Raw genomic sequence first — 22,775 nt, forward strand, 5'->3', positions numbered from 1 at the left:
CCCTGGAGGCCGATTTTGTTACAGGGCCGATTTTGCTGCAAAATCGGCCCTGTAACAAAATCGGCCGAAAACCGGTCCTGGCAAAGAGCTCGGCGGCACCCCCAACCCCCCGGGACAGGGGGGGAGGGGGGGGGGGAGGCCAAACACTTTGCCAGGGCCGGTTTTGGTTCCCAGCCCGGCCCTGACTCCATCCATTTCTCCAACCATCCATTTCTCCAACCATCCATTCTCTCTCCATGCTGTGCTGACTCCACTCTACTCTCCCACCATATCGTTCGCCATCCATTCTTCTCAGCATTCTCTACACCAGTCCCTCCTTGCTTCCTTCCACTGCAAGAGGCGGTATTTATGAACTGCCCAGTGACCTAGGTGGGAAAACCATGCTCCGAAATCCTGACACCGCAGGGTGCAATAATTAAATGAGCAGTATTAATGCACATTCGCCGCTTTTCTCTTAGGGAAGAGGCCAATTCACTAAAATTGGTGCTTGACGATTTTTTTTCACGCGTTCCGGATACTATTCACGTTTTACAAGTTCCCTGTGACTTAACGCGGAGAAGGAAGTATACATTTTCATGTTGGTCTGACAATCCTGATTCGACTAAAAACACTAATTTTTGGAAGAATCGTGATTTACAAGAAAGTATAAAAATGAAGGCCTAGTACGTGACAAAATTGAATGTATCTAGTGGCGCAAACTAGGCTGACAAAATAATATAATCTAGGCTCAGTTACGTCAGAAACGAAAATGATGCTAATAAACGTATTCATAATTGAAGTAGACTGTAGACACCACCTCAAAGGACGACACTAGGAAAAAGGTTTTCCCTGGTGATGTCTCGAAAATGTTGAATGCTCTTCCCATCAAGCTTCCTGCTTCTTTTTATTCTCCTTCACAAAGCAACTGAAAACACATCTATTCAGTAAAGTAAACCATTCCTAGTTCTTGCCTCTTCCTTTGAACATAGTGGTCAGTTAGTGAGAACCAAGAGTAGCAACTTGCCTTTTGATACCCCGGGCATTGCCCTTGCTACCATGGATCTTAGGAGTCACGAAAGCAGTGTGAGGAACAGAAGTTAAGAGCCCTTTTATTTTTGTGCTTCCACACCTTGTGCTTTCACTAGACACTCAGGCGCAGATTTACTAACACTTTGCGTTGGCGTTACTTTTTTAACGTAAACCCGATGCAAAGTGTTGTGGTGGGATTTACAATACAACATAAATTGCAATTTGCGTGGATTTTAACCCAAAGTAACTCAAAGCTGTGCAATGTGCTGACTTGCGTTGCTTTACTCAAGGGGGCGTTTCATGGGTGGTGCATGGGCGTTCTCCCATGGGTTTGATGCAAATACCTAGCTACAAAGTATTCTAGACAGGGATTTGCACCAATGTCCTAGAGGTAGACGTAAATGTTTTCATTGCGCCTTGTTTTTCCCACTTTACATGTGTGCTGCATTGTACAGCACTCTTACAAACTGGGTAACGCCTAAATGCATAGGGGCATATTTACAAGCCCCTTGCGCCGCTAGTGCGTCACTTTTTGTACCACACCGGTGGCGCAGGGTGTTTCTCCGTATTTACAAGGACACATAAAGCCACCCTGTGTGGCTTTTCATGTCCTTGTAAATACGGGCCCTTTTTAGGCAGCACTTTGCATGAAAGGAGCGTTTAATGGGTGTTGCAGTGGGTGTTCCGACGCAACTGCCCTGGGATTCCTCCACATTCCCAGATTTACAATGTTTCGTAAACCTGGGAATGCATCAGAATCCTACGCCTCCTTGTTTTTCCTCTTTCTATGCATCCTACATTTTGCAGGACACATAGAAAGAGGGGGACACCTCTCATGACAGTTTCCTGCACAAAAACAATCATCCGTGCAACTCAGGCGCCCTGGCACTATGGTGCAAGGGTGCGTATGTTGGCGCATGGCAGGCAATTGTGCACAAGCGCAGGGGAGAGCTCAGGAACACGTCATATTGTTTTAAATATGGCGCATCCCTTTGCTTCGGAAGTAATGCGGCATGGCGCAGCCAAATGGCTTACAGCACCATGCTGTGTTACTTCTTTGAAAATATGGCAAATAGTTTTTGTAATGGAAGGACCTTTGCCATCACGAAATATATGCTTCCAACAACACAGACACCCTTGCATTATGGCACAAGAGTGTCAGCTTTGCTGCCTGGCAGCTAAAAAAGCGACAGTGCAGGGAGGGAGCAAAACAGCACTGTCACGTGGTCAGCATAGGCCGGGGAAGAAACGCTGCCATTTTACATGCTCACATTTCTTAAGTTACCCTCTCTTTGACACACAGTGACTTTTGACATCCATGTCCGTGGGTGACTGAGCAAGATAACATTCTCTGAATCTGCATTGCTTACATTTCCACTTCGTAAGCACAGTATCATGATACCTTGAACATTCAGTACAAGGAATAAAGTTCACTGCGCGAATGTTATTTATGTAATTATCCATAAGGCGACAGTGCTATCCAATTATAATAAACAATTACGGCCTGACAGGGGTTGCGACATGGTTACATGGGTTTTATCATTATATATACAGAACCACTTGCTTGTTTAGGCAGAGGAGCACTCATCTGACACTGTGGGTGTTAGAAATTGGGTTTCTGGTTGGATAATGTATGCACCTATGCCAGGCAGAACCCACCAATCTAATCAGGGTAAGGGAGTTACACACCCTAGATAGCCCCTGCTCATTCCCTTGGTAGCTTGACAGAGCTATCAGGCTTATCCCAGAGGCAATGTGTAAAACATTTGTGCAAAACACACACACCAGTGACACACTCGGCACACCACAAAAAGAGACTCCACAGAAGGCTATATAAAAATATCCTTTGTACTGTACAAAAACCACTTTAGACCATAATCAAATAAATCACTGTGTCACTGGGCTCTTGTCATGACATCACATTGCTCATATGAATCAATCTGGCAAACAGGCAATTGTCATACCATTACAAGTTAGTGCAATCCGGTAAATACTTATAGATTTCCCAAATTATAAAGCCACCATCCCGAGCACCTAAATGCACCTCCTGAAGTTATCCTGACAAATGCAAGGCATACACAACATGCATCATAACCTCAGGGGTATAAATAGGGAGCAGTTAGATTAGGAAGCGAAAACATGTATCACCATACATCGCTAAAATATGAATCACCAACTCCATTATAGGATGCCAATACTCTTGCGCTCCTATCAGGCGCTATATGGTAAGTCCTGTACCCACGCGTAGGCTTCTAGCCCACATCCTCACCCACAACAGTGAGTGCGGTAATTCCTCAGAGTTTCATAAGAAAGCAGGGGGCTCTCCCCATGAGTCCCACAAAAGAACATGTGCCCCCCCAAAAGGTATGTCACAAGAGGAGGGGAAGGACACACTCACATCCCACCTCGGCGGGAAGACATCACTCGGTCCCCCCTCTGGCATGGAAAATCACCAGAGGCAGCTGCCCCCAGACACTCGAGACAGCTACCAAAACCAATGCGGCGATAATTGGTGACACCCCACCGGCCTCCTCAGCCGGTCCGACTATTGAGGTGCGCCACTCACCAGCCAGCCTCGAGCCGTATAGGCTCCTTCAGGGCTGCCGAGCTGAATGGAACTTCCTTCTGGTGGGGCACGGAGCGAAGTCTCTGTAGTACTTTGCCCTCTGTCTGTTGGAGTTTACTCCGACGGCTGGGCCTGCCCACTGGTGACTTTGGGCTTCAATATCTTCCCTGGGTTCCGACAACACGTCAGGAAGAACAGTGCAGGCTTGGTGCAGCAAAGCTAGGGCGGTTGTCACCGATGCACCCAAGCAGAACACATCACTTCCCCAAAGTGGAGTGCCTGCCCTGAAGAACAATGCAGTGAACACAAACCAAGCCCCAATAGCCATCAGGCATGGCTGCCCTCACCGTGTTCGAGGCGAATAAAGAGCACTTGTCCACAGACTGGTGACATGATTTCCTCACAATGATACCTCACACTTTTCCTACTGATTTCAGAGGGCAGGAACACAGAGCATTGCCCGCGCTGACTGAAAAGAGGAGCACTCACCATGCGCTGCCCTCTTGAGGCAAAAAAGAAATCACTTAACCAAAGCCAGGAGCAGTCCACAGAACTCCCCATGCGCTGGGCTCCTGGGAGGGCACCTTGGGGGCACAAAGGAGCAGGAAAGCAGCCAGCCACGCCAGCACAATCAGGGTAGATGCAAGGTGGCAGTTACTTCTGCCACCCAGTAATCAGTAGGCAGCAGGCCTGCACATCAGCAAGTAGTCCCAATCACGGTTCCTCCTGGTAGCACAACAGTTCCTCTGGTGCAGCATGTAGAGCCAGCAGCGGCTGGTTACACATTCCCAACAGTTTCTAAAATCATGGGGTCACATCCCCGGTACTTATACTCCAAAAGTCTTTGTTCTGGGGTACTTCAAACAACTTCAGAAGTGCACAGCACCCCCCATTCAATTCACAGCCCTGGCTCCAGACACACTACAGGGGGCGGAGAAAGCATTGTGAAAGGCATGCACAGCCCTTTTCAGGTGCAGCTGACAACTCCTCCCACCACTCTAAACGCAGAATAGGCCTATTCAGCACACTATGATTCACCCTGGAGAGCCAGGACACACCTCAACCCACCTTGTGACAGTTTAGAGTAAATGCACATCCCCTGCTCCTGTCAGTCTAAACCAGATGGTGAATACACAACCAGGCAGGGCACAAAAAGTCATAAACACAGAATGGTATTTCTAAAATAGTAATAACAAATCTGCTTTCACCAATAAGCAGGATTTATCACCACTACTACATACATAACAAACATGGCCATGCTAACCCTTTCATATCAGAAATTACTACTGAAACAAATTTCAGGGAATTCACAATGCACACCTATGAGAGGCGCAGCCTCACAATAGTGAGAAACCAAATAGGCTGTTTGTGACTACCAGGACATGCCACACAACAAAGGCACATGTCCTACCTTTTACCTACACAGCTCCCTGCCCTTAGGGCTACCTAGGGCATATCTTAGGGGTGACCTATATGTAGTGAACTGCACAGGCAGGCCCTGAAGCAGCAGAGGCATGAGACAGGTTTGAAAGGCTACTTCGGTGGGTGGCACAAGCAGCGCTGCAGGCCCTCTAGTAGTATCTAATTTACAGGCTCTGGGTATATGAGATACCACTGTACATGGGACTTACAGGTAAATTAAATATGCTAAACAGGTGTAGACCAATCTTGCCAAGTATACAAGCGAGAGCACATGCACTTTAGCACTGATCAGCAGTGGTAAAGTGCCCAAAGTCATAAAACCAACAAAAACAGGTCAGAGAAAATACTGGAGGAAGGCAAAAAGTTTGGGGATAACCTTGCAAAAAGGGCCAGTTCCAACAGTGGGGCTATCACAAGTCGGAAACCCAGCTCTACTGATTCCTACGTACCACCACGAGGGATGCCCTGCTCTACACCAAGACAGGCAGCCTGATCACACTTATCCATAGGTGATGGGGAGCCATTCCACCCAGGCAGGGAATTGGCAGATCACTCACCCTAGGTCAAGCTAGGTTAGGGACTGCTAGGTAGGAGTACAACTATACACAGTACTTATAAGCCTGCACATATTCACTGTCTTCGCACAATGGTGGAAATGTTCATACTTTTCACTCTTCTTGTGATGCTACTTACGCTAATCTGTTTTGTTCTACTAATTATGGCAGCGCACGTATTTTATACAAGAATCACAACGCTTCAAAACAGATTGAAAAGCCTTGCTGGGCCTTTCTTGGGTGCTTCTTTGGGTATGCATAAGAGTCCAAACTAAAAGGTTCTAGGTCTGTTACCGTGATTTACTTGGGGGATCAAGGTTGTCATGTTCTAAGGTTGTACACACACTTGTTGCTCTGAAGGGTATAGAGGGTACAGAATGTACACTGTGGTTAGCAGGGACATAGGCCAACATATCCAGAGGGTGTGCACAGAATCAGTCTGGCACTATCCTGACATTTATGTTGTCTGACAAATGCACAGTTTTCCCGAGGTACAAGCCATACAACAGCAGCACAGCTTAATAGATATGTCACTGTTCTTTTCTCTCCCTTTCACAAAATGCAGCACAGCCACTTTACTCTCTGTGTGGCGTTGCATGAGTTCCACGTAAATCTGGGCCTTTTTCGCAAACAGGAGGTTATGGAGTGGCTAGGGTCAACCATGTGATGTCATTGGCTGTCAAAAGTGTGTGTTGCCACTTCTGCTGTCCCTGGCATTTTGTTGGATTGACATTGATCTCTCCAAAATGCTTGCTGTCACGTCTCCTCCTCTTTCTCTCTTGAAAAGAATCTCTATTGAGTAAACCTAACCACATCCAGTGCAAAAACAACTTCTGTGTCCTATTTAGCACTACAGAGATTTGCGCCACTTTTCACTACTTTGCACCAAGGCGGCGTTCCAAGGGTGATACTTGGGCGTTTTAGCACAGCCACCAATGATTTTTTACACAAAGCCTTATCTACTTATTGTTTTCTAATTGTTAGGCTGCTTTGGGTCAAGAAATAATGTCTTCTAGAAGGTGGTGCAAAGTTGGAGAATTCTTTTTATTTCTCCTACCAATTCAAACATCGCATGTGTGCCCCACGGTGCAGCACACATGCAATGTGTTTTAAATGTTTATATAGGTACAGGATTTTATACTGGATGGATATTTTTCCAGTACACAACCTTTGCTAGATATCACGCACACACCTTTGCCCTGTGTTGCAAAAAATGTGTTTGTGGTGCTAGACAGTAACAGAGAAGTGGGAAACCCAATATACCCTTGGAGGCTAGGGCAAAACAGCTAATAATAGGTAAATATGCCTACAGGGGATTTTGTTCAATGTACTCAGTTGAGTTATTCCAGTCTATTACTTGTTGGTCGCGCCCCAAATGGTGGCTGACTATTAGATAATCTGGGCATCAATGCATTTATTTGGAATAGGAAAAATCTATAATAAACAGTTTCTCAACACGGGAATGTATTTTTCAAACTATAAGCAAATGTAATGTAAACAAATCAGGAAGGGGTACATAAGGTTATAGCAAAACACCATAATTGAGGGTATTGAATATAATACAAAAGAATAAACCTTCAAATCATAGGTGTGAACATCTATTCCAAATAATACAACAAATAGGAAATGAATCTGAAAACAGCAGAAAGCAATTCCTAAACACAAAAGTTGCTAGAGAATTAGATGAGCTTGTTGACGTTTCGGTCTTTCTTGGTAAATTTATCTGTTAGACCATCTTCAGGACAAAGAATAGGATGTTTACAATAGTCCCTTATGTCTGATCAAATATTCAGTTTATATCAAAGAAGTTTCAACTTTAAAACAATTCCAGGTCCAAGACACCGGAAGGGCCTTATGAATCGGCTACAGCAGATATCCACACGATTAATGAAAAGGGGGCGCAGTTCCGATAAAAATATTCTTGGCGCCGCTCTCGGTAATCTATATTAAAAAAAATATAAGGAGACAGAGAGATAGGCACAGTCCTCATGGGAATATTGATGGCACCACTCTCATATTCCAAATAAATGCATTGATGCCCAGATTATCTAATAGTCAGCCACCATTTTGGGCTCGACCAACAAGTAATAGACTGGAATAACTCAACTGAGTACATTGAACAAAATCCCTTGTGGTGCTAGACAGCCTCTTTGTATGCCAGTGCATTAATAGCTGCAGGCCATATTCAGTATCTGTGGCTCTGCACTGCACTCTCCCCCTAGTGCAGCAGATCAAGTGCTCTTGGTTCCTGCACTGTATTATGCTATAATTTTCCAAAGCAATCCTTAGAATTTGATTCTCCTTCTTAGCTACTTGTTGTAAACTTATAACCTTTGTGATCTACCAGTTATTGTAATTCCTATCGGGTTCCAGCTAATCTAGTGTGATGCATGGTTTAATCCAAGTTGTGTTATTTAATCTCTTTTGGAATACCCTCTGTGCATTACATATACAATGGAACATGTGTCTCTTTTTTCCTGCCTTGTACCTTGATTTTATCTTGATTGTTTTCACGGTTATATAATGCGCTCTTATGCCCCTCCAAATGAAAACTGTTCGCTCCATACCATAAACGAAATAAGTAAAATATTCTTAAGTAATAAACCATCAATTGGCTTCACAGCCCCCTCCGCAGCCCTTCACTTCACTTTCAATTTCAAGGTTCCAATTTAGGGTCCTATTTATCAAGAGGTTGCGTTGCTTTTGCACCACGCAGCTTGGTGCATGAGCGACGCAACCCCAAGTGCAATTAATCAAGCCATGAAATGCCACTTTGTGTGGTCCTGGGTGGCTTGATAAGTCAAGAGTAACGCAAAGCAACACAAATCACTTCTTTGCGTTACTCTGCCCCAGGGAGGCATTTCATGGGCATGGTGTGGGTGTTTCCATGCAACACTCATGACTTTTGATGCATTAAAAGGTTTACCATTACTGGTAGACATGGGAATGTGCCAAAATGCTACACCTTCCTAGGGGAAGTGTAACAAGAAGAAATATCTTTATTTGTCCTCTTTAATTTCTCTTTCCATGTGTGCTGCAGTGTGCAGCAATATAGAAAGAGGAAAATGCCTCCGGAGATAGATTTTGTGCAGGAAGGTGCCACTTCCTGAACAAAAACAGTTCTACATGCAACACAGTTACTATTGCGGTACGGTGCAAGGGTGCCTGTGTTTGCGCTAGGCAGTATTGTGTGCCAGCTTTGGGAAAAGACTGTAATGGCTGTAATGTGATGAATACGGTCCATTCCTGCCCTTTCCCTGTATCGCAGTGCAGCGCAGCAAAGTGACTTGCTGGGCTGCACTGCATTACTTTTAGATAAATATGCCTGATATATTTAGGCCTTACGGGCCCGTTTACATACCTCACAGCCATCTTCCACTTTGGCTCGACCTCACAATAATGCCCATTCCCAACTGCCCACTTATTAAATCATCCAATTTCCAGTATAAAAATGTCCATGTCGGCATTTACACTTCTCTTCACTGCAAAATATTCTGCTCCCCTCAAAATTTATGAAAATGTTGGCCTCATGTGCCAGGCAGAAAGAGAGGAAGAAGCTAGTGCAATAGAATGCACCCAAGTAATCCTGAGTGAACAAAAACAAAGGAGCTAAGTAAAACAAATAGGTGGTTCGCTAGTTGGCAAGTGTGCAGTGTCTGTCTGCCCCCACAGCCCTGGGTTGAATAGCCCCTCTCACAAAGTAGTGCTAGAGATGAATTGATTGTCAGATCACAAACAACTGCAGAATCTGCTGTTCCTTGTTTTGAGCCAGGTTATCTCCAAACTATGGGGCCCATTCTTCAAAACATTGTGCCTTCTCAAAATGACACAAAGCAGTGCAAAGTCTTACGATGGTATTTACATTCCGATGCAAACCTTTTTTGCGCTAGAATGATCCCAATGTCTCCATCACTCCATGGCATCAATGAAGTGTTTTTGTGGTACTTAGGCATTCTTTGCTACCACCTATGTTTTTTGACGCAAAGCCAGAACTGCAAAAATTGTAAGGCTTAGCTTTATGGCAAAAAATAACACCTCCTTTAGGCACAACATGTGCCCGCATGTGTGAATGCACCCCAGTTCCTGTACGGCATGGAGCTTATAGTCCATGCCGTGCAGCAACAGTTTTTGGTGTTTCCATTGCGGTGCCCATTTTCACAAGCAATGCTGTGGGACTGCCAAAACCAGCCCCCCTTGACACAACAAAACTTCTAATCTGGTGGGCAGTGAGACCACGGGTTTGGTGGTGCGGGAGTGGGCCACCAGCATGGCAATCTGCTTGTGCACCGCCAAACTCATAATCGGGCCCTAAGAGTCAGGCCTGCTATGTGCCAACCCTAGAACAGCCCTTTTTTTAATAACAGATTTTATTGAGTTTTTCAACAAACGACCTTGGAGGGTCGCAGATAAACATTAGACTCTGTAGGATGGAACCCCCAACCATAAAAAACAGAACCATAACCCCCATCCACCCCAGAATGACATCAGGCATCAAACACAACAATACATCTCCATCTCTACACTCTATCATATACATTGTGATCATACCGTTGAATTTCATCATCCAGTAATAGACCAGCTGTGTGGACCGGCTCTAATACAATGCCCCAATAAGTTGCCTATCACTGCCAGATTTTGGAGTGATTCTGGGGGCACTCCTTGGCTTGGGACACTGCAGTCTCCAAACCCATACAATTGTCCATCCCACGCTTCCACGCACCCACTGGCGGCGGCTCGCTGTCCTTCTACTGCAGAGCTATGTCCCTCTTCTCTAATGTAAGCCCTAGGAACAGTAGATGACGCTTGTACCTATTCCCTCCAATACCATCTGTGCTGTGAAGAAGGAGTTGCTTGGGGGTGTGCGGGTTGTCCCAAGCCAGGACCTCATGCAGGCATGACATCACTCCCCTCTAGAATCGGGCTAATGCCCCACAGCGCCATACAGTGTGTATAAATGTGCCTTCCTCTACCTTACAACGCAGACACAAAGGAGACGCTGTAAGAGCCATACACCATAGTCGGATTCTCGTATTGTAAGCTCTGTGAAGATATTTAAGTTAGATGAGTCATAATCAAGATGAGATCGCCACATGCAGGGGGGCCTCCAGCGCCTTAGCCCAGCTATCCTCATCTAGGTCGTCAATGTCGGCCCGCCATTTCGCCCGGAGCACGCGGAGCATTGTGGAGCTGTTAGTGACCGAGGATTTATATATTTTGGTAATTTTTTTGTCGACCGAGGTCACCCATCAGCAGTTTGCCCTCGAGCGGACTGAATTCTGGGAGGAACGACAGGTCCCGCAAATAAGGGGATATAGCAGGTCTTAACCACTGTTCTCAGTATGGCGCGCGTGGGCCCCTATCTCACCTCGAGCGCGCAGTGTGCTGTTTGAAGTGCACACAGGTGAGTTCAACAGAAAGTGCCTACCTGCACTTTTGTTAAAAGGGCGCGGTTGCGGGACAGATTCATTGTTTGCCTTTGGGAAAGTATTCATGTTAATCGCAGCGCCCATCATGCGCTGCAATTAACATGATTACTTTAACAAAGGCATACAATCTGTCCGGCAGCTGCGTTCTTTTAACAAATGAAAGGCAGAAATTTTAAAAGCACATGTGCTTTCAGGGGATTCTTAAAGAACCCGTGTGCTTGTAGACTTGCTGCATTTCTTTTGGTAATAGAGCGCAGCACACAACCTGGCCCTCTCTATTATCACAAGAAATGTAGCAAGTCTACAAGCACACGTGTGCTTTCAGAATCACTGCGTGCTGCAGCTCCAAGAAACACCGGCCCACCAGAGCCCCCTACCGGACCTGCAATGAGCTCTGGGTCAGGGCCCGTTGCCAGAGCTACTCCCAGCCACGGCCCGAATAGGGCGTGCCTCCGGGCTGTGACCTAGGGTGGGGGAGGAGGAGGGTGGGGGTTGTAAAATGCGGCATACGGACGATTACAGGTAAGTAACAACAATAAAAATGTCTGGATAACTCCGGTGATTAATGTTCTTCCTGGAGTGAGAGCAGAGTTTTTTTTGGGAAGTTTTAACTCAACCAAAAGTACGCAGTGGGTTAATATGCCTGATGCAAAGTATGTGTACCATGCAGATCACAAAGTGCATATAAGTAAACAGGTCTGTGCTTTTGTCAGAGAGATCCTTTTGTTCCTTGCAGTGTATAAGTTAAAATCCTAATATAGAACAGTGAGCTAATAACTGACATCAAGGGCTGCATGCAAAGTGCAAGGTATATTATTATTATATCATTTATGCTTTTACCCCCAGCCTTTCATTATTCTAACCTTGCAAAATAGGTTCATTTCTGTAAAAATAAAAAATAAACTATTCTTATTATTAAATGTAACCCCCAACTATGGTGTTATGTATAAAATTCTGAGTTTGTGCTTCTCCAGACCAAGCACTCTTAAACTATGCTGTCTACCAGTATGGATGACATGTGACTCCAAAACACACAAGATGATGGACGGAATGTTGCACATTGGCAAACCATTCACCCTCAGTCACAGATCTGGGTGAAACCCCGAAACCGGTCCTAGGATGCTTGTTTCCAGTCCAGGGAGGACCTGGCCTGGCAGTTCTGGCTGGACTGTTCCCATGAGGCACAGGGTCAGACTGATTTGCATATGAATGGGTCCAAACTGGAATGGCATGGTGAGCAAAAAAACGATGGATTTAGGCCCAGATCTCTGTACTGGGGTGAATGTATGACATTGTTCTGCATTCTGTCCATCAACAGTTCTTTTTGACATGTGATTCCTACACCTTGAAGTCCTTAGTCTTATGTAACATTTACTGTACACAGTGATTTACACACGTGTGATTGATTGTCTCTGTGTAATGTGTGTGTAATGTAAAGTGTTGTGACACCCTACACTGGTATGAGCGGCGCTATAAACCTAATTAAATGCATCTCAGTGAGTGAGTGGTTATAGAGATGTGAGGGGCACTGTTAAAAGGTGGTAGTGACAGAATCCGTGGTGATGGTTGTCGTTGGGGCGTGGGTGGCAACAAACATTGTCGCACCGGGCGCCACTAGTGCTAAAGCTAGCCCTGGCTCTATTTGCCACTGCCCGAGCCGCTGGCTCCTGGTGGGATATCTCATGGCTCTGGATTGGGGAGTTATTGAAAAGGCAAACTGTTCTACACCCATCCTTGAACAAAGCCTCTGTTCCGTGCTTGAAAACAACTCCTACTTGATGTTGCTTGAAAACAAATCACCAATTGATTATTCTTTCTTAATGCTGGATCTGCACTGTTGTACCTGCTCATGTTAGCCTTCATCCTGGGCCCTGTACTTGCAACATGCACTCCAGTGTTTTTAAGGCACATAAACGGTGGTGATGCTGAACTGCAATCAGAAAACTGGCCTCATGTTCAGAGAGTCCTAAATGTGCTTAGTCTCTTTTGGAATTACAGAAATGATTGCCAGTCACACGGACTGAGATTTGTTCCCTCCATGTTAAAAATGCCACAGTTTGCTTTGGCCAAAATGGAAAGATAATCTAAATGTTGAGTAAAACCCAGCTGAAAAGCCATCAACACTAGGAGTTATGCTGTTAGCCACCAGCCTAATTTCATGCATACTGCAAGGTATAGATTAGAGGGTTATGATTTCCCCCCCAGCCATTCATTATCCTAATGTTGCAAAAAGGGTTCATTTGGGTTCAAAGCGATTCTTATTAAAGTAAACCCTAACCATGGTGTTGCATTTTAAATTCCGAGTTTGTGCTTCTCCAGACAAAGCACTCTTAAACTATACTGCCTACCAGTATGAATGACATGTCACTCCTACACCTTGCAGTCCTCTTTCATATGTAACATTTCGTATACACTGATTTCATACCTATGATTGATTGTCTCTGTTTAATGTGTGTGCAGTGTAAAGTACACCCTACACTGGTATGAGTGGCGCTATAAAACAAATTAAATGCATCTCAGAGAGTGTGGTAATGGAGACGTGAGGGGCATTGTTGAAGGGTAATAGTGAGGGAATCACTGGCAGAGCTGGTCATTGGGGGCACCAACAAACATTGTCGCACTGGCCGCCACCAGCTTTAAGACCATCCCTGTGCAGGGCACGTTGTGTGCCTCTGAGAAAGTATTCATGTTAATTGCAGAAGATGACTGCGCTGCGATTAACATGAATACTCACACAATCTCCACTTGATATTTGTCACTGCACCCACACACGTGGTCGGGTTCCTGGCACACATAGCCTTGGATGAAGTCCACAGAGACCTTACACTGATGCACACAGAGGAAAAAATTAGAGGGAACATTGGTCTTAACTTTCGATATTTGAAAAAAAGGCTACAATGCAACAGGTAGTCCTCCTGGAGCTCCTGGAATGATTTATGGGTGGTGCCCTGCACGGCATCCCTCACCGTAGGGATGCCAATAATATCCCACTACCGGAAGCTCCGCAACCCCTTCACCTGTGGGAGAATTGAGCTCTGCCACAGTGGTGTCTCATGTGTCAAGCACCCCCACCACCCCATGCGAAGAAGGGATTGTCGCCAAGAATGTATCACGGTTGCCGTTGCCTGAGGGAGGGTGTTCAGGACAGCCCTTTTAAACGTAGAATGAAATATACCACCTTGGTTACAGGGTCTGTACTCTGCACAGGAGGAGCTGGCACAGAAAAAAAGAAAAGGTGTCATCCAATGATCTTCTCTTGCTATTCTGTGTCAAAGTTTTTAAATGTTGTTACTCAGTAAAAATGTGTTATTTGACATTGGCTGAGAGCATCTTGTCAGTGAGCAAACAGATATTATACCTGTTTTGTTACCCACTTCCATTCTAGGTGGTTTCTACGACACAGTTGAGTAACTGCCGATTTGAAAGGTGCTTACAGCTAACATCCTAAGTGTATGTTGTGCATGTGTGTGTACGTGGTGGCCCGTGTGGTATATGTATTGTACAAATAAGGGAAGCAGAGCAAAGGAAGCCCATGGTTGCCATTCTGAAAACCCTTGCCCTGTCCCTGTTCCCAAGATGGAACTGATTTTGGTTTCCCAGACAGTGGATGTGTATTGCTGCCAATCCTGAAGCAAGCGGGAGAAGATCTAGGGCCTGATTTAGATCTTGGCGGATAGGTTACTCCGTCACAGTGGTGATGGATATACTGTCCGCCGAAATCTAAATCTCATTATTATCCTATGGGATTTTTTTGGGGCGGACGGGACATCTGTCACTGTTGTGATGGAGTAACCCATCCGCCAAGATCTAAATCAGGCCAAAAGTCACAGAAGTAGGGACAAAGGAGACAGGGCTGCTATAGAAATATGATGAGGTTGTTTTGCTAAGAGGAGTTCCTGCATAATTGTCCTGCAGCACTGGCAGATAGCAGAAGTGGACTGACTCCATACTGTATGCTGTAGTGGACAATAACAGACCAAGGGATAAAGTGGATTGACTGAAAGCACATATGTAATACATATAATTTATATATAATAGATATAATATTAGTATAATCAAAAGATCCTAATTGCAACCATAAGCATTAGCAAAGCATAAAGGTCTACAGTTTGGAACTTTTGGCTTTGCCAGTGACTTTTGGCGATGCTTCACAGACACAGACAAATCAATTTGTAAGTGCCAGCATGTGTGCCTACAAAATGATACATGCGCCTTTTTGTAATTTACTAATCTGAGATCGTTTTTTTTTAAAGACAGTGTGAAAAGTAGTGTTTTTATATTTAAAAGAATTCTAAAATTCACTTAAAAATGACAGTACGAGGAAACTGTGGTTACAAAACAAAACCCGAAAAAACACTGAAATGTAGTGGTTATGTTTAGCTTCTCAATTCACAACTGGCGTAACAGCCATTTAAACCAAAATTCGTACACCAGATGCAATGCTAATGGCCCTACAATATTTTTACCAGTGGATAAAACCACATAAAAGCACAATGTTGTTAAGTAATACTTAAACCAATCAATTATATCACATTTATAGTTGTGCCATTCTTAGGGCCCGTTTATTATGTCGGCGGATCACCACTAACAGGCCGACAGTGGCGGTCCATCAGACATCGGAGGCTGCAGTTCACCACTGCATAATGATGTGGTTGGATAGAGAGCAGCGGGGGGAAGCACCGACTGACACCTCCGACAGGCTCAAGGAGGCAGTTGGACCATCGGTCAGAGCGTAATCCCTACAATGGGGGCAGTGCCTGCAGAGGCACAGCCGAAGGGATTTCGATGTCCGTTTTCCCTCTACCTTTACATGGTAGTCTGACTGCCATGCAAAGGCAGACAGAATGGAACTTTGTGGGTCCTAGCAAGGCCTCCATCCCCTGTGGGACTCTGTTATTGGGTAGGCGGGCACATGTGGTGCTCCCCCCAAACAGCCATGCACTGTGTGCCAGACACTACATGGTGCCTGGCACACAGTGCATGGATGTTTCAAAACATGCCTTTTTCAATTGTGGCTTGTGCTGCGGCTCTTTCACGGCCCAAAGCACAAACCACAATTGTAAAAGGCATGTTTCCGACCACCTTCACATTGGTCACATAGTAATAAGGTGGGAGGAACCGCCGGCTACATGTTTGGGCCATAGTGTTAAAGGCACTGTGAGATTTACTCTCCTCTCTAAGATTATTTATGACATTTGTGTTTGCATCTGTAACATTAAGGGTGAGAGCATGAAGGTGAGCTGTGTAAATGTTGTTTCTGGAATTGAAGAAAGGGCGGGGAAAGAACGAAAATGCACGAGCATGGTTTCACCTTGTGACCTGTTTGTTGACCCCGGACACTGATATAAGCACACCTTATAGCTCACTGATATCGCAGCAGGATTTAGAGGGTGGTAATAACTGACCTTACATGAGTTTATGGGTGGGACTTTGAACTACTGAACTTTTAAATATTGGCCATTAGGGTGTTCTTTATTTGGCAGGGATAAGTATAGGTAGGGGTGCTAATTTAGTTGTTATTGACTGCTAGTTGGAATGATTTAAAGGGTTGTTCTACACTGTGATTGTATTTATTGTGTATCCTAGCTTTCAAAACCATCTATTACTTGAATTTATGTACTTAACAATTTTGAAGATACATGATTAATTATTACCTAGTTTATGTATTATATGAAAGCTAAATCTGAATGTATTATTTATTATCTATTTATTATATGTATTTGCTTGATAACCTTTTTCTGTGGACTTGCAGTTTCTGTTTAATGTTCAATATTGAAAATAATAAAATTGTTTCAAAATAAAGGTGAGCTGTATAAAATTAATTTTGCACACATATATGTTCCCTACATCACTAAAATTTAGGTGAAAAATATGCACGTTGTTCATAGATTGCCATAAAAAACATGTTTAGTAAGCAATGGAAAACAGTTTTGATGCAATTTCTTTAGACTGCGGATTGTATAGGCACTGAAAACAAAATGTAATGAAGCACTGGAAGAATGCCACTGGACTATAGAAAACGTAAACTCCGAAAGTAGGACATTGTAATCATGATTAAAGCTCACAGTTTTCTGTTTTTACTGATGTGATCACAAATACACAAATGGAACACAATGTGTTTCACACCAAGATTTATTTTCACGGTTATTGTTAGTTTTATAATTGAGTTTTACCGAGCACTCTTTCTATTGGTTCTAGGAAGAGAGAAGCGTATAAAGGTGAAAAAGATTAGTAAGTAAAAAAAATACTCTTTAAGAACAGAGGGATATGAGTTTCTTCTTACAATCAAAATGGAAGTGGTGGCTTTAAGCTGAAAATGTGCAGTATTCCAGATTGGTGGAACGAGAACGGAAAACGAGCACCCACCCACCATATATTCACTATTTCATAGTAAGCAGCTACATACTTCACACAGTAAATCGCATTTTTTCACTTGGAGCTAATATATTTACATGTGAACTACAGGTCCCAAGAGGTATATATATTTTATAAGACCCTCTGCATTGTTAAAATGTCCATGAGGCGTAGTGATGATAGAGAGATTATCATTTTTGTTTCTACATGTGACTGTTTCATTTCCCAAATGGCATTTAAGCCAGTAGATCCCTGCAATTTTAAGCAGTTTCAAGTCATTTACGAAACTTTTACAAATGTAGAGCTTGATTGAATGGACTTTATGGGCCTTATTTTGACTATGGCAATTCATCGGACCGCTGTGGTCATGGTCCAACCACCCAAAATACAACTTGGGTGGTCAGACCATATTGACACTGCCAAGTGCTAGTTTCAAGCACCTCTGCCGCTATTTTTCCAGGGGGCCGGTATTGCAGCACTGCTGCAAAACCGCTCTCCAGTAACAAAACCAGCCCCCACAGGTCAAAATCCGACCCCACCCTTCCGGCCGACCGGAAAAACACCCTGTGCCCGATACGGCCAGTCCAAAGCCGATACTCTGCAGGAACTGCCTTTGTCGCTCCCATTGCAGTGCCTTTTTCAAAGGCACTGCCGTTGACTCCCCCAAAGAACGGGCTGCCAGAGACTTTAAAAGTAATACTCTGGCGGGAGTTTTTTTTATGGTTTTGGAGGTCTCGGGAGGTGGCGTTGCAGCCCCGCTCCAAGACCGCCAAAGTCATAATAAGGCCCATTGTTTTGACTCAAATCATAAAACAATTCAAAATTGCTAAGAGTAAAATCGAGAGAGGATGGTGCAAACACTAGTTCTATTGTGTTCCACAACTTTGGAGGTAACTCCGCTTTGAAAAAAAACTGTTGGCCAGTAGAATAAAGATATGGCCAATAAGTTTTCTTGAAAGTCCCGAATATGTAATATTGCCTTCAAGCTGTCACAGGTTTCTAAACAAGTATACAGTTCTAAAACATGAACTAAACAAGTAAACAGTTCTAAAACATGCACTGTTTTATGTCAGTTTCTATCAACAGGTAAGCCAATGAGCCAGCTAACAAATAACAGGCAATCTAGTGGTGCCCGAAGTAGGCCCAACAGAATTTCAGCGTTTGCGATCGCAATTTGGCTCTTTGGTATGTATTAAAGAAAAACTGCCTCGCAAAATAAGGAATCGCAAACTTAGCGATTCCTTATTTTGCGATTGCTATTCCTTAAATGCAATGTAAGAAGCACAAAAAAGTGCAATTTGGCCTTAAGGAATCACAAATTACCACCAACTTCAAGTTGGTGGTAATTTGTGATTTCTCTGAAAAATGCACTTTTTTGCCTTTTTCAAAGTGCCATGAGGCGCACATACATGCCCTTAGGGCATGTATGTGTGCCACATGTGCACACATGCACATTTCAGGGGTGCAACAGGGTGTCCATTTGACACCCTGGCACCCTTGAAATTGCATTCTCAACTTGTGATTCTCTAATTGAGAATCGCAAATTCAGAATGTCTTCCCATTCATTCCTATGGGCCTCTTGGCCCATAGGAATGAATGGGGAGGTATTCCTTAATTGCGAATCGCAATTTGCAATTAAGGAATATGTAGGATTCGCAAAATTATTTGCAAATCCTACATACATAGCGTTTTGCGATTCTCTAATAGCGATTCGCCAAAAATCGCTATTTGAGAATCGCAAAAATTTATTTTCATACATATGGCTCTATGTAAATTTGATCTATTTAGTCTATTTTTTTGTATGTGAAATTATCTTGTACAGATATCCCAAAAATGAACCATGGACTGGCTCTTGTGTAAAAGAGTATCTCATCGCCCAAGAATCTGGGAAACAGTCGTGCTTTTTATTGAAATTGTTGACTGTAATTATCTTCTCTTTGACCGATGATCTGAACAGTTTGCTAATATGGCTGCTTGCCAGGGGATACAAGATTCGACGATTTCTGGCAACAACCTTTCTCTTTTACCAACTGAACCTATGCAAATGATTATTTTTATGCGCTCATGTGTTTTTCACTTAATAACAAAGATGTTCTTTCTTGCAGCCTGCCACTGCCTTTCCAGCATCCACACCAATGGACATCTCGTCATCAGAGGAAAACCAGCCTCCATCTCAGTCTAACTCTAACTACTGCCCCCGTCCCAATGCCCCACCACTTTATGCACAAACCTTTTCCGTTGCAGGAGAAAAGCCTCCACCTTATGTTGCATAGAATAAGAAATATGCACTAATGTACTTTTCTTTCCAAAGAGTGCCCCAGGCTCCACATGTATTCCAGGTACTTAGAGCCACTGGAATTATGTGATAATGAAGGACCAATTTATGCAGCAAGGCAAAATATGCAGCATTTTATGACGATAATCGTACACTACATTCTTAGTTATCAATACACAAAAGATACTAATGCTATAAAAATTGTGTAGGTTTATTAAGAAATAAAACTATGAACATTCCTCTGATCCTAGTCAAATATTTTTCACCAACAAAGAATGTGTCTTGCAAAGAAGCACAGGAACACCATTGTTTTGTCACTATCTTCTACCTCTAAAAATATTTATGTAATAAATGTAGAATGTTGCACTAAAGATAAAATCAACTCTACTTATAGACACTCATTGTAATCAAAAGTGTGCCTCTATTATTCTGTGCATCTCAGCTATGTTGCAAAATTTGTCTTAGGGAGCTCCATTTCTGGTTTATTCTGTGAAAGCGCAAAAGGGGCTTTGGAAGCACTCATCCTAACAAGAGATGTAAAATGTTTAAGATTCTTCTAAACTCAGAGGGGCAGACTTAATATTTTTTCGCGTTGCGCCCTGCAGCATCTGCAAATGCTGTGCTGCGCCATGTGAAAGGTAGAGAGGAGTAGAGCATCCTATTTACTAAAATAAGGCACTCTCCTTGCCTCTCACTAGCGCTGACGCTGAAATGAGGTGATGTGTGCCACGAAGAGACCTTTGCGCCATAGTGCAAGGGTGTCTCCGTGAGTCTAGCATAGGTTTTGTACTGGAAAGGACCCTTCCAGTTCAAAATACTATGCACAGATGCACTTTAACCATACCCCCACTTTGGGCCTGATCCTAATGCGGTTAGGAAGGCCTCCTAACAGCATTTGCATGGTCCAAATCGGATCGAGAATGTGTCTTTCCAATCGACTAGGAAAGGTTTCCAACTGGCCAAGTATGATGCTAGTTACGCATTAGGAATATCCCAATCCAAACCTGACAGCATTTGGGATGACCAAGCCATACGGAGCAGAATTCTATGTCTCTACGGGTGACGTTTCCAAACGACCGAGTACGATGCTGGATTTAGACAGCCTTTCGGAAACGTGCTTTCCGACTCGAATCGGCAGTCGGAATCAGACTTTAGGGGCCTGTGGTGGGCCCCCCTGCACCTGGAGCCTTCCCAATCATGCCCGTGGGGGTAGCCATGGGTCTTCCCTTATCAGCCATGCACAGTGTGGCAGGCACCAACGAGTGCCCACCACAGGGTGCCCGATTTTCCACAGCCACTCATTTCTTCAATGGGAGCCTATGCATTCAGTCGGAACAAAGACTCCCATTGAAGTCAATGGGAGTCCAACCAAATCATATCTGGAAGCACCCGGATTCATCGTACTCGGTCGGTTGGACTCTCCCGATCCGATCCGGTTGGAAACCATTCCTAAACCTATTTGGTTGGGAAGCTTTCCAAACCGCATCAGAATCCGTCCCTTTGTATGTGTGCTGTAAAGGGCAGCACACATGCAAAGTCTGAAAAGGAAGGAGAAATTAAAGCATTTCTCCTTCCTTGTGCCTACTTGAAAAGGGTGCCGTTTTCTGATGCTTAACCCAATCTGCTTTATTTAGTAAATTGGATTTAGCGTGAGAAACCATGGGTGGTTGAATGGGAATGCCCATGCTCCACCCTTGGTACGCCCTCATGGTGCAAAGTAATGCAAAGCAGCGCTATGCACTGCTTCACATTACTTTTCTGTTATTTCTGGAAAGTAGATTGGGGAAAAAAGATTTTGTGCCAATTTGCATCACTTTTGTGACGCACTCACAGTGCAAAATCTTAGTAAATCTTCCACAGAGTGTCATTTTGAGGTAACTGCTTCTTTTAGAATGCTGGAATGATAACATGAATATTTAGGAGTAATGAAATAAAATATTTTCATAAAGAGGAGGACGTCATGCTTACCAATTTGGTGTGTTTCCAGGTGTAGACAAAGGCTCTCCACCCCGTTTATGAACAGGGGATATTAAAACCTTTGAGGTGAAATATGAATCTAACAAAAACCTCAATACAGAAATCAGCAGGTGGACGATGGCCAGTTAACCTTTGCAAAGTGTTTGGTTCTGTACTCTATTCTGTGCTCAGTGATATTGTAACCTTTGATCAGCTTGAGCTAGAAACATATTGTGTTGATATCTGCTAAGTATGCATCATGTAGTGGATTACCCAGCAAATTTGTCAAATCCATCATGTCTGAACAAATTCTGAGGCCTTGGAATTGCCAAATTCCATTGTGCTTGCATATACCTGGTTTGTGGTGAAGGTTTTAAACCATGAGTCATGCTGCCCTAAAAGAAGACAAATTAGATCTGGATGAGGCTTTAAATTAACTGTGCTGAAACCAATGTCAGCAGAGTTCCACTTCCTTCTACACTTTTACATCGTCTCCTACACCTTGTGACAGACAAACATTTCTTTACATATTTGACTTCATATTTTTAAGCCAATACAGTGTAAACATTTGTACTTTTGAAACAAGCCTCTATTAATATCTCAGCATGCATATTGTTGAATAGTTCAGTTAATCTACCTAGAAAGTAGGAAGTATTCCCAGAAGATGTGTTATACAAGTGTGCAAAAATCACCAACATTTGACAATATTTGAGAGAACTTTGCAGCACAGCATAAATATGTGAGTGCATTTGTATGTATGTATTGGCCACAGGTGGGCAGCTTCAACTGTCATGATTGTCATTAAAAATAAACATATTAAATCCTAAACTTCATCCAAATTATAACTTTTTCTATATAATTGGTCTTCATTCTTTGATGTTGATTTACACTGGTATGATGAGAGAGTGCAGTATGCCATCACTGTACTATCAAATAATAACTTCAGTGGGGCTTGAGCAGAGCTTAATTTGAGCAGGTGGCTTCCGGTGATTGGCACTTAATCAGTTTCTGGTGCTCGACACTGGCACTTGATTGTCAACAGCGCACTTATGACAGTCTGCCACATGGTGGCACTTCTCATCTAATTTAGAGATGAGCAGAACAACGGTTGTTTATTATTACAATGTACTTAAAAAATTACTAATACCTGCCTCCCCAGCCGAATCCTTTAGCTTTGGGGGCCTGGAATATTCTGCACTGTCACAACTGTAGGC

At 43.7% G+C, this 22,775-nt stretch overlaps 1 protein-coding gene across 1 annotated transcript in view; it reads left to right on the top strand.

Moving 5' to 3' along the window:
* TMEM255B (transmembrane protein 255B) overlaps positions 1-22,328 on the top strand; it is a 670,912-nt gene extending 648,584 nt beyond the window's left edge. Inside the window, exon 9 of the mRNA XM_085620508.1 lies at positions 19,436-22,328. Within this exon, the coding sequence (XP_085476634.1) occupies positions 19,436-19,603 (168 nt within the window). The 3' untranslated portion in view covers positions 19,604-22,328. The remainder of the gene's footprint in view (positions 1-19,435) is intronic.
* The last annotated feature ends 447 nt before the right edge of the window (positions 22,329-22,775 follow it).

Source organism: Triturus cristatus, chromosome 8 (genome assembly GCF_964204655.1).
Source record: "Triturus cristatus chromosome 8, aTriCri1.1, whole genome shotgun sequence".
NCBI lineage: Eukaryota > Metazoa > Chordata > Amphibia > Caudata > Salamandridae > Triturus > Triturus cristatus.